General features: G+C 45.0%; 1 protein-coding gene and 1 long non-coding RNA gene across 3 annotated transcripts in view; one reads left to right on the plus strand and one right to left on the minus strand.

The window, feature by feature from the left end:
* Positions 1 to 14,806, plus strand: part of LOC144826438 (uncharacterized) — a 665,527-nt gene that overhangs the window by 517,820 nt on the left and 132,901 nt on the right. The gene's annotated exons all lie outside the window — the stretch shown is intronic.
* Positions 1 to 14,806, minus strand: part of SPPL2A (signal peptide peptidase like 2A) — a 346,877-nt gene that overhangs the window by 42,815 nt on the left and 289,256 nt on the right. For both annotated transcript variants that reach the window (XM_078684763.1, XM_078684764.1), the window contains exons 14-15: positions 13,043 to 13,120; positions 5,806 to 5,966 (exon numbers count right to left, since the gene is read on the minus strand). In XM_078684763.1, the coding sequence (XP_078540889.1) occupies positions 5,806 to 5,966; positions 13,043 to 13,120 (239 nt within the window). The remainder of the gene's footprint in view (positions 1 to 5,805; positions 5,967 to 13,042; positions 13,121 to 14,806) is intronic.

A 14,806-nucleotide genomic window follows, 5' to 3' on the forward strand; every position in this document is an offset into this window, starting at 1 on the left:
CTAGAAATTTTGGATTAGGCCTGAGAACCACTTTACTATGGTGTATTTGTAAAAATGGTTCTTGTATGGTTAATGCCTGGAGTTCACTCACTCTCCTAAGTGTTGTCATAGCTACAAGGAGGGCTACTTTCCAAGTAAGGAACTGCAACTCGCATTTGTGTAGAGGTCCAAATGGGGGACCCATGAGTCTGGTGAGGACTATATTGAGATTCCATAAAGGAGAAGGTGGAATTATTCTTGTAAGTCCTTCCATAAAAGCTTTAATAGCGGGCACTCGAAACAATGATAACTGTTGTCTGTTTTGGAGGGATAGCAGCAATTGCAGCAAGATGTAGCCGTATAGATGTATATGCTAGGTTACATTATTATAGATGCAAAAGGTAACGGATAATATTTTAGATTGAAGCATCTAGCGGATCGATTTAGTTATTTGTACAATAAATGACAAATCGCTTCCACTTTGCTGCATAGCATGCTCTAGTAGTAGGACGTCTAGCCTCTTTAATGACGTTCATGCTGTCTGGCGGGAGATTGAGATAGCCAAACTCTAGGACTTCAGGAGCCAGATCGCAAGATTGATTTGAGTGGGATCTGTGTTCTTATCTCTCCATGGTTCTGATTGAGGAATTTGGGGGAGAGGTGTAGCTTTTGGTGAGGCACTACTGAAAGTTCTAACAGGGTTGTGAACCGTGGTTGGCGTGCCCATGCTGGAGCAACTAGGATCGTTGTGAGGGAGTGTTGTTTGAGCTTCCGAACCAGTAACGGAATGAGCGGGAGAGGTGGAAAAGTGTATACAAATCTGCCTGACCAGTTCATCCATAGCGTATTGCCTTTGGACAATGGGTAGGGATATCTGGAGGCGAAGCTTGGGCATCTTGGTGTGTGGCGAACAGATCTATGTCTGGATGACCCCACATTTGAAAGAATGGAAGAAGAACTTGAGGATGAAGTTCCCATTTGTGGATCTGCTGTGTTTGACGAATGAGCAGATCCGCAATCTGATTGTATACTCCTGTGTGCGAGGAGGTAAATGTTTTGAGGAATGGCCCATCTCCATATGCTTTGCGCTAGTTGTGAAAGCTGAAGAGAGTGTGTCCCTCCCTGCTTTTGTATGTAGGACATTGCTGTCATGTTGTCTGTACAGATTAAAGACAGCTTCGACTTTTAGCAAGAGTTGGAAAGACTTTAGTGCTAGAAAGATTGCTAGTAACTCCAGATGATTTATGTAGAGCTGTTTTTGTTGATGGGTCCATATACCCTAATCGGTTTGGTTTTGGAGATGAGCTCATCAGCCGGTGAGCGATGCGTCTGTGGTTATCACTAACTGTGGAATCGGGTTGAGGAACAGTAGCCCTTTGGATAGGTTTTGTGTATTCCACCATTGCAGAGAACGATGTGTGCAGCTATCCACCAACACCAGGAGCCATATGTATCAAGCAAAATTGCATTTGCAAACGCCGAAATTTGCCGAATTTTGGCGTTTGCGAATGCAATTTTCCCAAATGGTATGTATTAAGGCAAATCTGCATGCAAAATAAGGAATCGCAATATTTGCGATTCCTTATTTTGCAATTGCATTTAAGGAATCGCAAATTTACGATTCCTTAGATGCAATGTAAGAAGCACCAAAAAAGTGCATTTTGGCCTTAAGGAATCGCAAATTACCACCAACTTCAAGTTGGGGGTAATTTGCAATTTTTTTGAAAAATGCATTTTATTGCATTTTTCAAAGTGCAATGTGAAGCACATACATGCCCTTAGGGCATGTATGTGTGCCACATGTGCACCCATGCTTATTTCAGGGGTGCAACAGGGTGTCCTTTTGACACCCCTGCACCCTTGAAATTGCATTCTTAATTTGCGATTCGCTATTTGCTAATCGCAAATTGAGAATATCTTCGCATTCATTTCTATGGGCCTTTAGGCGCATAGGAATGAACGGGGAGGTATTCCTTAATTGCGAATCGCAATTTGGGATTCGCAATTAAGGAATATGTAGGATTCGCAAAATTTATTGCAAATCCTACATACATAGCATTTTGCGATTCTCAAATAGCGATTCGCAAAAAATCGCTATTTGAGAATCGCAAAATGACTTTTTGATACATATGGCCCCAGATCTGTTAACTGTCCTTGAGCTTGGTTCCACTGATGTGCTAAACATTCCTGGAAGGGACGCATCTGAAGTCTTGCATAAGGGACGATGAGGATGCAAGAGGCCATCATCCCTATTAGCTGCATAAACACTCGAGCTGGAAGGGAGTGTTGAGGTTGAAACCTTGATATGAGCGCTTGCATGCTGCTATACTAACTGGATTAGGGTATGCATGGGCTTTTAAAGGTATCTATTGTGGCACCTAGATACTGAATGAGGTGAGCCGGCTGAAGGTGTGACATGGGTAGGTTTATTGTGAATCCCAAGACATAGAGCAACTGGATTGTTCTGTGTTTATTGTGTACACAGTGTGTGTGACTTGGCTTATATGAGCCAGTCGTCAAGATAAGAAAACACATGAATGTGTTGTCTGCGCAAGTGAGCTGCGACTACTGCAAGACATTTTGTGTAGACTCGGGGTGCTGTAGTCACTCCTAATGGGAGGACTTTGAATTGATAGTGCTGTCCATTCACTACAAACCCTAGATATTTTCTGTGAGCGGGGTGAATGGGAATATGAAAGTAGGCGTCCTTGAGGTGGCAAGGAAATTACTCTGCTGGAGCAGTGGGAGAACCTGTTGGAGAGCGATCATGAGGAAGTGGTCTGACTGTATGTAGAGATTTAACGGTAAAGAAAGTAAACCCCTGTTCCTTGATGAGGTAAGGGGACCGGTTCTATAGCGTGTTTTTGTAATAAGGAGAATACCTCTTGTATTAACAGCTTCAGATGTTCTGTGGACATTGGACGTGGTTTGGGGGTATAAATGGAGGAGTTGAAGTGAGTTCCAGGCAGTAACCATACTGGATAATTTGTCTTACCAACTTGTCTGTGGAGATAGAATTCGAGATAGGTAGGAACTGTGATAGTCTTCCCCGGCTAGAGTGGAATGGTTGGGGGGAAGTGGAGGGAAGTCACTGTTTTGTAGTAGGAGAGTTGCGGGTATTACCTCGGCCTCTACCTTTGTTGTTGCCTCTATAGCCTCCTCTGAAATAGCCTCTTTTAGGGTAGATTCGAGTAGTGTTTTTGTAGGAGGATGAGGTGTTGTCCGTCCAATAGTTTTAGAGCACCCCTATAAAAAGAGCGACACAAAGAACCTCTAGATGTTGTTGCCTGTATGGCTCCCATGGTCTTAACAGTTTCTGAGTCCTTCTTAATTTTCTCCAAAGATGTGTCTACAGTGGGTCCAAACAAATGTTCTTGATCAAAAGGTTGATTAAGAATTGTGGACTGCACATCCTGTTTAAACCCAGATATGCGTAGCCATGCGGGTCTGTAGTAAATCGCTTGTGTTAACCGCACAAGATGCTGTGTCGGCTGCATCAAGTGCACACATTATAGAAGTGTTTGTAATGAATTTTCCCTCCTGTATGAGGTCATTGGCTTTGGTTTTACACTGATCGGGAAGATGTTGTATGAGTTTTTCAAGCTCGTCGTAATGAGCCCATCATACCGGGCCAGCAAAGCTTGGATGTTGGCAATGCACCAGTGATGTGCTGCTTGTGAAGCAATGCATTTTCCAGATGCATCTAGTAATTTAGACTCCTTATCTGAAGGTGGGGCATCCCCTGATGTTTGGGAATTTGCTTGTTTACGAGCATTTGACACAACCAAGGAATCTAGAGGGCTGTGCTTTAATGTAAGCTGGATCGTTGGGAGCTGGTTTATATTTTTTCTCAATCCTGGGGTTGAGAACTCTAGCTCTGAAGGGGCATTCAAAAATGTCAGGTGCATGTTTGATGATACCTTTTAACATGGGTAGAATGCTTATTGATTTTTGTGACTATGTGAAAGTTTCCAACAAAAAATCTTCCTCCTGTGGGTCTGAGTGTAATTCCACCCCATGATATTATGCAGCTCTATTTATGAGCTGTGCTAAACCTATGTTGTCGTATGGGGGGGATGGCCCTGATGGGTAGGAGTCTGGATCTGGGAGATGTGGGACATCTGGTGGATTATCATAATGCTCTCAAGGATCAGGTGGTGGGAGGGTAGTGTCATCATCATTATCCTCCTGTGGGTTCTCATCCCCACCCCAGAGGTGATCGTCATTGTCATCTTGTGGTGTAGGTGAATATGGAGGCATTGGAGAGTGTGCTGGACAAAGTGATGTTGTGGGGATATTTGGAGGAGAGAAGGGTCTGGCTGGAGAAGTTCCCATGTCTCTCTTCTTTAAGGGTATCTTGGGGTCTTCTGGGGAGTCCAAAGGTCTCTTTTTAGATAGAATTGTCTTGATATGACCAGTTGTAGGGTAAATGTGAAGAGTTTTTTGTTTAGGATCCACTGGATCTGGTTGAAAAAGGTTTTATAATCCAGAATCTTTGTTCAGTACCGATGATTTTAGGTTGCTTAGGTTTCGGTTCCGAAGCTTTAGGAGGAGTTTTAGTGTAATTTTGCTTTGGAAGAGCTGTGGAGTCTGAGGACTTTTTCGGCTCCGAGGATTTGTGGTCTTTTTTCGGCTCCGAGAATTTTTTCGGTTCTGAAGATTTGCTCTTTTTCGGCTCTGAAGATTTGTGGTCCAGTTTCGGCTCAGAGGGCTTATCCTGCTGGTGTTTCGGTGCCAAATGTTTGGGTTTCAGTACCGGGGATGGAAGTTCGGTACCAATGCGAGGCTGGCTCAGTCCTGAGCCGCCTGAAGGCTTGGCTTTGGACTTCGGAGCCGAGCCCAAAGGAGTGGCGTCAGAAGTCTTGTTACGGTGTCGACCTGAGCCGAAAGGCGAAGGTTTTACCAGGAGCCTTATGTTTTTGAGATGAGGTAGGGGTGTTGATGTTGGTACTCACAGTTCGCTGACCTAGAGTAATTGTCTGATCTTCGGCCTCTGAGTCGTCGGCCTCGAAGACGCTGATGTCTTCATTGTCCGGTTCTTGTTCCTCTGGCGCATCGGGGCCTGCATCGAAGATGTCGTCCGGCACCTAGGCAGTGGATCGAGACATTACGTGACATGGAGCCAAGCGATCACGTATGGTTTTCTGCAATCAAAATGAAGCGCAGGCCAGGCAATCTTTGTCCTCGTGTTCTGGTGTGGGAATTTGGCACCACACAGGGGGCATTTTTATAATGGAGTTCTTTCCATTAACTGTAGGGCCTGATGGCGAGGCTAGGCCCAATGGCCCGCGTCGATGACCGGAATCGAAGGTGTTGAGATTTATGGATCCGTATCGAGGAGAGCGATTGAAAACAATACCGTCGAGCGGTGAAGGATTGCGCGTCAAAGGGGAATCGAATATGATACCCACCTGGAGCGCAGCCGTTTACATCCGAACCTGATGGCGGGAAAAACAATTTGAAGATGGTGTTGATGCCCATGCGCACTATGACCATAAGGAGGAGTCACCTACTACAAAGACTTCTTCGACAAAAACAAAGTGCAAACATCCGAGCCCAACACCAGATGGTGATCTATGATAAAGTATACATATCTACAGCTGATATGTCTCAAATATCAATGTTAGCTAAACTAGATTGTTAGGTTTGAGTTTTGGTTGTCCCTAGTGATAGAATGTTTGTACTTGAAGAAGTCAGTTGAGAGAGCCTGACCTGGCCTGATGGTGGCTGCGCTAATATATTGTAGTGACATTCCCAGAAAATAATATACATTTTCATGACAGTAACATTCCACAGTATTCGCCAAAAGCACAGATCCAACATTACCTCATAGCTGCCACCTGTCCAGAATATCTTCATTTCTCTACGCCGCCAGGCAATTACGGAACTCGTAATAAGTGTAAAGGGTACCAAGTACAGAAGGGCAGGTTGTCCCATCTTCGTCAGTGCAAGAACAACAAAGGTCAGCACCATGCCAACTGCGTAAGCTGGAAAAGAAATTAACCAGAATAACATGGGTACTTTTATAGGCATCTATAATTACCAAGAAAATTATGTGATGTAGTGCCATACTTGCCTTTGCTTTATATCGTCTTTGAGATAATTGTGTTCTTGGTGGCACTTTATTTTTTAAGGTATGCAAACCTATTGCTACCAGTTCTTTAACACACTGAGTGGGCTTGAGCTTCGTTGCAATGAGTATTTCTCTTCACCTGATACCCTTGACTTGTTCAGTGCAGTGTTCCACCTCCTCTGGAGCGGGTGCATTGCAATGCTTGAGAACTATTTCAAATCTCAAAAGCATGCAGAATCATCATAAATTAAATTCTTTGTCATGCATGAAATGTAAATAGAAAGCAAACCTATTTTAATTTTTCACAACTGTTGCAGGTGTTTTTTCTTTTTTTGTTTCAAATGTTTTAGTTTGGATGTGCATTTTGCCAGCTGAAAAACAAGATAAACAAGCACTGACAATGCCTATAGTTTTGGCCTCATAAGCCAAACGTATTGGATTAGTCAATGCTTGTTTTTAAGGAGCACGTTATTTACCTTTGGGAATGCTCTTTCTAGTGGCTAATTTATTTAACTGCAGATTCTGCAACTTAGTTTCCCCCCAGGCACCAGCTTTGATATATAAACTTTTCACAGCAGAGCTCCTGAGTGCCGCTTGGTGGCATCGTGGAGCTCTGCTTTGGCTCCATAATGCCCGGAAAATGAGTGCAGCTGCTATAAACGCCGCCCATACGTCGTGACATCAGTTTTTTTATCCTTTCTGTGCCCTTAGACGCAAAGAGTGAACACTGTTGTTAAAAGAATGCCGACTACAACCTTGGACCTTTTTAGATGTTAAAAAGAGGCCACTCCACAGAACAGAGTTGGGAGAGTAGTGAAGAATCTACGCTTACTAAAGTATCCACCAGAAACAGCTTACCTGAAGGTGAGAAAGTTCTTCTGATAGATACTTCTAACCATAGATTCCTCACCTAAGAACAGTGGCAGCTCATCCGCTAAGGCGAAGGAGCATCGCCCCACTGCCAGGAAGAAGGTAAAGACAGGAAAAAATAAAATGATAATAACGTGATGTTATCATTTTATTTTATTCTCCTGCTGCAGCAGCATGCATGAGGGGCAGGGCGGGGCGGGGCTGCAGAACTTGTTCTCAGTCATTCAGAACTCAGAGCAGGAGAGGTAGAGGCACGAGGGTATACAGGAGTCCTTTGGTCCACGCCAGCCAAAATACATCATCTAGCGAGTGTTCCTACGGACACTCCAATGTGCAGATAATTTTGACATTGTAAAATCACGAAGGTGGTGAAGAGATCTATCCAGGGTTTCCCACACTGTTGGAAGACACCCTGCACCACCTCTGGATGCAGATGATTCTCGTGCCAGACAACATCTGCTCAGTTCATCCACTCTGGCATTCAGGGACCCTGCCAAATGATTTATGATTCAGATGGTACCCTCTGGCTCCAACCACCTCCAGAGACACAAAGCCCCCTGGCACATGACTTCAGACGACACTCTGTCCTGCTTGTTGCAGTATCACATAGACGTGGTGTTCTCCGTACGAAAGAGAAACAGCACACAATTGATGGACTGTAGTAAATCCTTCAGACCCAGATGAATAGCCTGCAGCTCCAGTAGATTGATATGTAATCTGCAGACTGCTAGAGACTAGAGGCCTCTGATCTCCACCTCCTAAAGATGGCCATGTGAGCCTAGCAGTAGGGCATCTGTATCGATTGTCAGCTCTGGGTGGGGAAGGTAGAGCGGCTTGCCACTGAACCAACTGCTTTTGAACAGCAACCACTGCAGCCCTCGAGCAGTCGCTTCCAAGACCTGGATGGTGTCAAAAAGGCTGCCTTTATGCTGGGTCCAATGAAATTTCAAGTACCATTGTAGAGTATGCATGTGCCACCTGGCATACTTGACCAGGAGGCTGCATGAGGCCATGAAGCCTCAAAGTCACTCTCACCATGATTCAGAAGCAAGCGTGAAACATCGGGATCATAGCCCGAATGCACTGTACTTGCTGCTCTGGAGGAAAAAGCCCAGAAATTCACTGGGCCCCAAGAGTAGAAGCCTCTGCAAAGGATACATGTGGGACCGTGGCTCATTTATAGTGAATCCCAATGATGCCAAGAGTTCCACCGTCATCTGGAGGTGGTCCACGACTTACTGCTGCAAGCCTGCCTTCAGCAGCCAGTCATTGACATAAAGCAATACTGTGACTCTAGACCTCTAAAGATGGGAAGCGATCACCACCTTCAACTTTGTGAACACCTGTGAGACTGCAGGAAGGTTATATGAAAATAAACGTCCAGAGCAGACAGAATATGGGCCAACATGGGCATTTTGAATTTGTTTTTCCACAGGAAGGCATTCAAGAGACAAAACAGGAAAGGCCTTTTTCGTGACAAAGAAATAGTGAGAGTAGCAACCCCCACCTTTTTCCTAGTCCGGTACTATAACAACGACACCCCTGGAGAGCAACATACGTACCTCTTCTACCAGAATGAAAAGGTGCTCCTTCGAAATTAGTACTAATATGGCAGGGATAGTAGGCAGGAAGGAGAGAAAAGGCATGGCATAGCCGTGTTGAACAATCTGTATTCTTCTCTCCACTGGCTGGGCATGCTTCAGTGAGTGCAAACTAAAGTGGTTGTTGGCAGTTGTGGTGGGGAGGAGGAGTTAGAAGACTGATGCCCCTGCTGGCCCTTATGCTCCTCTTTGGCCCAGAATATCCATGTTGAGAAGGACTTAGCCAAGTAAGTTTCCTGCACAGGTCTGGATACCAAGGATTGCTTGTATTGGGCAGTTAGGACCAGTATTGTCCTTAGTAGGCATGCCTGGATGAGGTCCACTGGATTCTCTAGTAATGCACAGGCCTCCTTAATGGATATGGTGAAGGGGATGGCTTGCTCCCCACCACAATAGCCCCCATGATACGGGTACTGATGATGCCTTTTTTACTTTGATTTACAGAACGCCAGTAGACTTGATGCTCTCCCAAGACAGATCTTGTCTCACCACACTGGAAACCAACAGAAACGTGTGCCTTATTTGCAGTGGTGCTTCCAAGTGTCAAGGTACTAGAATTACACCTGCCCTCCACTGAGACCAAAACAAATGTTTTGACAGCAATTCTGCAACCTGGGCAAGCGGAATCTGAGCCCCAACTTCCATTTAATGATGCCTTCACAGATTCTCTGATGGCTATATGGTCAAAATCATGTGCTTGTCTGCCTGTGAATAGGTCAGGCAGCGTGAAGTCATAGAAAAGCACTTAGTGACCGGGATTTTCTTACTAAGCACTCCACTCCAGACAGCCTTATTGTGCAGGCTTCAACCTGCAACATCCATTCAGATTAATTTCTAACCACTCCTCTGGATAGAGAATCCAAGAGGACTGATGCCTTTGGCAAATGCATGTTCGCTTCTGCCACTCTGGCACTGTGAGCTGCGAACACAATATACTGGGCCCTATACACAGATGCCCTTTGAGACATGTTATATTATGCTATGTGTATTTTTATAATGCACTATCACCCATGACGACATCCTGCTGCTTGGCAGGTGAGCGTTGCGAGCCATCTAGGGACTTACTTAAAGAGCCAAATCGTCCACTTCTTGTGGAATTAAAGAAGAGAACAGGAGGGCCTTATGTGGTGTGGGAAGATGTCCCATGCTTTAGGGGTCACCTTCGAGTGCATAAGTAACTAAGAATCGTGTTCCAAATCCCGGCTCAGAGGCCACACCTCATCCAAGTCTTTGAATGATATCTGCTTCCTGCAATCACAGCATGGCTTGAAAGCTGTCATTTTTGGAGAGGAAATCGTTCAATGCACAATGAGATACAGTTTTAGAAGTCATCAGAAAACTAAGAAAATCGGGTTTGGAGCTCCAGATCCGATTTGAAAGGCATGAACTAACCGCAGCGCGTAAGGGTGTGCTTATATGAGCCATTATTTCCATGGCAGAGTGGACTGGAGCCAATGCGGAACAGCACAACGCCACCCGGCGGAGTAAAGCAGCCCTGCAAACAAAATCTCCAGATCCAGTTTGGTCCTTGGTAACATTATAAGTTCAGGAATCTGCAGATAGAAGTATCTATATAAACGTCAGGATCATCAAAGGCCAAGCAATTTTCTTTACTAAAGTCTGAGAAAGATATTGCTCGCATAACATTTGTATATGGCCCAATATATTATCTAAGAGTCTGATTTAGAGTTGCATGGTATGGCTGAACACAGAATACTGGAGTCAGAATTACCATTTGCAGCTACTGCTACCTTCCCTATATTGTGCAATTCATATTGTAGACAGACGTAATGGGGAATAACCAGGTCTCTTCCAGCATTCTTTATCCCTGTTATGGCCGTGTTTCCACACAGATTCCTCTTGCTCCAACAGGAAGAATCTGCGCATGGAAACAGAGTGGGAGACACCGGGTACTTGTCCACACCTGATGAACTTAGAATCAGGTGAGGCACTATTTTCCCAATGATATTTAGAGCTGCTTGACTTAGAATCCGGCCCTAAATGTGATTTAATCTTGGGTGACATCTGCTTGCTCTTATTGCCTTGTGCATAAAATTCTCCCTCTGGACAGCAAGCAAAAAAGTTGAAAAGTGTATGTTCTTCACATTTACAAGACATGACATGCCTGTAGGTATTTTTTTTTGTTTAAATCTTTTAATTAGGGTTTTACATTTCAGGTTCCCATGTGGGAAGTCAGATATATCACAGGTCGGTCATTACACGTATAATTGCTACACATCATCTGCAAATATAATACATCATCAGCATTTTGGTTCCATTCTTCCGGGTAGGGTTACACATCATCTCTCATGGACTTGTTGCTAGGTCAGCTCGTAACATGAGGCTGTGTCTCACTGTGTCTGGTCAGTAGGACTGTATGATGGCGAAGACTGGTGTGGGTGCCTCCCCTCTGCTTATATATGTGACCCCTTGCTATGTATTCAATCATTAGTGTTCTGTAGGTAAGTCGGTTTCCGAACCGCCGACTGGAACTCAACTAGAAACTGTGGGAAGAGACTTCCTCCAAAAAAGAGGGGAAGGGGGAGTACGAAGGGCGGGCAAGGGCAAGTGGCTGTGACGGGCTGGCTACTGGCCTGAGGGGGGGTCATGAGGGTCTGTGGCAGAAAGGGAGGGGTGGAAGGAAGCGAACTGTCGCGGAAGTAGATGATAGTCTCAGTGGTGCTGACCGCCTGTCCCATGTCATCCTCCTACCGGGGGTTTCACTCGCCCGATATCGGGGCCTGTGGGCTGGGGTGTTGGGAGGGGCTGCAGGGCTGGGGTGATGTCGGCTCCTGTGTCTCCTCTGCTGTTGTCTCTTGCTTAAATTGTAGTAACATTTGCGCCCATTCCATAGAGATTGGGTGTTTGCGTGTACCTTTCACCTCTTCCTCCCTCAAGATCTCTTCTTCTTCTGCCCCCCACTTGTTTACTGCTCCTATCCAAACTGCTTCTGGGGGTCATGTAGTGGCTCTCCAGTGCATGGCTATGGTTCTCTTTGCTAGGAGGAGAGCTAGGGATGCGAACCGCCACTGTAGTTTTTCAGACGTTTTCTTCCTGTAAATTCCTAAGGCGCATGCCTCCCATGTGTCGATGTGTAACAGGTTGACTATTGTGAGGAGTGTATGGTGTATTTTGGTCCAGTATTGCTGCAGGGATGGGCAGTCCCAGAACATATGTGGGAAGTTCGCCTCCAATGCCTGACATCGGGGGCATTTGAATTGTGTGTCCGGATAGTACCGGTGTAGTTTATCTGGTGTGAGATATGCGCGGTGCAGGAGAATAAACTGTATGTTTTTGAACCGTGCATTCCTGGAAACCTTTTTAGAGTATTCCAGAGCCTGCGCCCATTCCTTGTCGTGGAATACTCGGCCCACATCGTCCTCCCACGACTGTCTCAATCCGTCTAGGGAGACGTTAGTCAATTCCCGGACTGCTTTGTAGTGCCATGTTACCAGGTGTCTACCTGCCCCATACGGAGTATCGTGTGGAGCACAGGGTGTGTTGGGGGTTCCCCATCTTGTAAGTTCCAATGTTGGCGACCGCTATCCAGGAGTTGCCTATGTGTTAAAAATTGCCCTTGCGGGAGGTCGTACCATTCGACTAGCTGTTCATATGTTTTCAGTTGCCCCTCGTGGAACAAAGCTTCAACTTCCGTCACATCGTGATCGGTCCATACCTGTAGAGTTCTTGCGGTATAATATTTTTCCCCTCGGGGGAAGTCCACCAGGGGAAGCAGTGGGGAGTATAGTGGTCACCCTCTTGACATTCTGTGTACTCGCATCATGCATTTGCGTACCGGATGTGTGTGGGTTGGCTTGGTGCCCGGTAGGAGCATTCTTCTAATGGCGGGAAGAGGTAGCCTACCATTCTCAGTGATCGTTTCTCATACATGACTCTCTGCTGTCCAGTGAGACAGCCACTGAAGTTGCGTGGCGAGGAAATATGATTCAAAGGACGGGGCTCCTAAACCTCCGCATGTGGTGGGTAGATATAGTGTGCGCAATGCAACTCTGCGTCAGCCATTCCCCCATATCAGCGTTGTGAGCAGTGTATCCAGTTCTCTAAATAAGTACCGAGGTGGGATCACTGGAAGATTTGCAAAGTAATACAGCTTTCTGGGAACCATTATCATTTTGGCAACATGCCTGTGGGTACATAAACAAATCTGCACAACTGGGCAAAAGGGAGTCTGTCACAGTATAATGGCAAACACATTGACATTCTACATTTTCTCCTCTGCTCTCATGTAGTTGGTCGTCATCTAGTCGGATATATAGAAAAATATTGATTTAATTTAATTCTTTGATATATGAATGTAGCAGAGTGAAACGTTGCTCACAAATAAAAAATATACTTTTTCTTGCAAATATTCGCTTTAAGTGGTTTCTTACAATACCAAACTATCATAAGGATAATGCAACTTTGATACGGCAGGGCTCTTACTATAATCCACACAAGCACATTTTCTGGTTGCTAAGATGTTACTGAGAGCATGTGTAAAGAATTCAGAATTGCATACCTATGGCACAGGAAATATAATAGCTGCATGAGGATGTCAATCGAACCTCAAACCTTCGACAGTATGCAATTAATAGACCTGCAAACAAAAGATGTACATAACATGGTCAAGACAATCCAGGTACATTGCAACTAAGCACCTACCACTTGTTACCCATAGAAAAGCTTAACAGCACAATAGCAGCAAACATTCATTGGCTGATTTCTACAGTTTGCATATGTTGTATTGGCCATTAATGCGCGTCACAACAGTTTCATTTTGCTTTTAGAAAAGTTGCAAAGACACATACCTCACCTACTATACTTTCTGCTTCCACTAGTCGAAATTAACATGTAGGGGCAGAAGATTCTTTGGGGTGATTCAACTCTAAATTGTATAAATATAAGACATTACATTTTCTAATGAATGGATCTAACGAAGTTTGCAGTAAATGTTGGAGACTATAATTCAATGACTGTTAAATGCCCCAATTTAAGGTTATTTGTGCATTTCGCTGCTGGCCCATACAACGAGTAAAACAGCTCCCCGGCCAATATTATTTTGTTAGAAAAACCCTATTATAGACCATGTCACAACAGCTGCTCTCAATTTTGGCCAAAAGCTCATTAATGGAAAGGAATGACAACAGTGGCAGGAGGTTGAGCCTGTAGCTTTGGTCCGCTTTCGGTTGGTATATACAACTGTAGTTTTGGCATGTTCTCTGTTTCATCTGGTTTCTCACTAGAAACTCACCTCGGTGGCCCTCTTGCAGTGCCTGTCTGGTAAACGCTAACATGTGCAATGGCCGATATACATCCTAGACCTATGGTGCTATAGGGACATAATACTCCTTATTTGTAGGGTACGCCTCTTACACCACAGTGGCTGAGCCTTCTCAGTACAAGTCCCTTCCATCTAGAATTAACTTCCCTTAAATGCAAGGCTCTCCCCCTCACAAGCTTGGTTAAGCAATAGCTGAAGACTTGCTTTCTAAAGCAGGACTTACAAGATCATCACAATGGGACCCCATCAGCTTGTGCTTATGGTTGTGTGGAGCAACCAGAGTGCCTCCCTTGTTCTGGGATGAGGGAACCCTTCCAGCTAGCATTTTACTCAAGAAGGCACAACATGTACAAAACTGACTGGGTGTCATACTCCACCAAGATTATTTATACATGTGACCCAGTCATACCAGAGATGATACTGAGAGTGTAAAGTAGGTACACACAAAAATGTACCTGGGAACAAATAAGACGCATACTGTACCTCATTCATCAACACTATTTGGCCACAATCTTAACTATGGTAGCCATCTGTTTATCTCTTCCATCTCAGGCCTCCTCCCTCCCTCATGGCATGACCCTATAAGTGTCCTACAACTACAAAGGGGCAGAAGTTCACTAAGCGTGGTGAGGCAGCAGCTTCACTGTGAGAGAAGGTTAAGGACAGTTTGTCTAACGATACATCAACTCTTACATACACTTAAAAACACACACATACACACACACGCAGGCGCAGCCTTGCACTTGTCTCACAGTCCATTACATTAACACAGCAAAAGCCATCTTTCTCCTTGAGATAGATACAAAGGCAGCTTTCCCCAAAGCCTCCAAACCAGATGCTCACCCACACACAGCAGTACCCACTGGAACCACAGAGCACCTTTGGGGCACATCCATCTAGACCTGTAAGGCAGTGGACCTATATTCTGGCACCTCAAATCTGGATCAGCCCCATGGACCACTCCCAGAAGTTGTATTCAAACATGTAGACGCCAAATACCAT

The sequence above is a fragment of the Lissotriton helveticus genome, chromosome 3_2, assembly GCF_964261635.1.
Source record: "Lissotriton helveticus chromosome 3_2, aLisHel1.1, whole genome shotgun sequence".
NCBI lineage: Eukaryota > Metazoa > Chordata > Amphibia > Caudata > Salamandridae > Lissotriton > Lissotriton helveticus.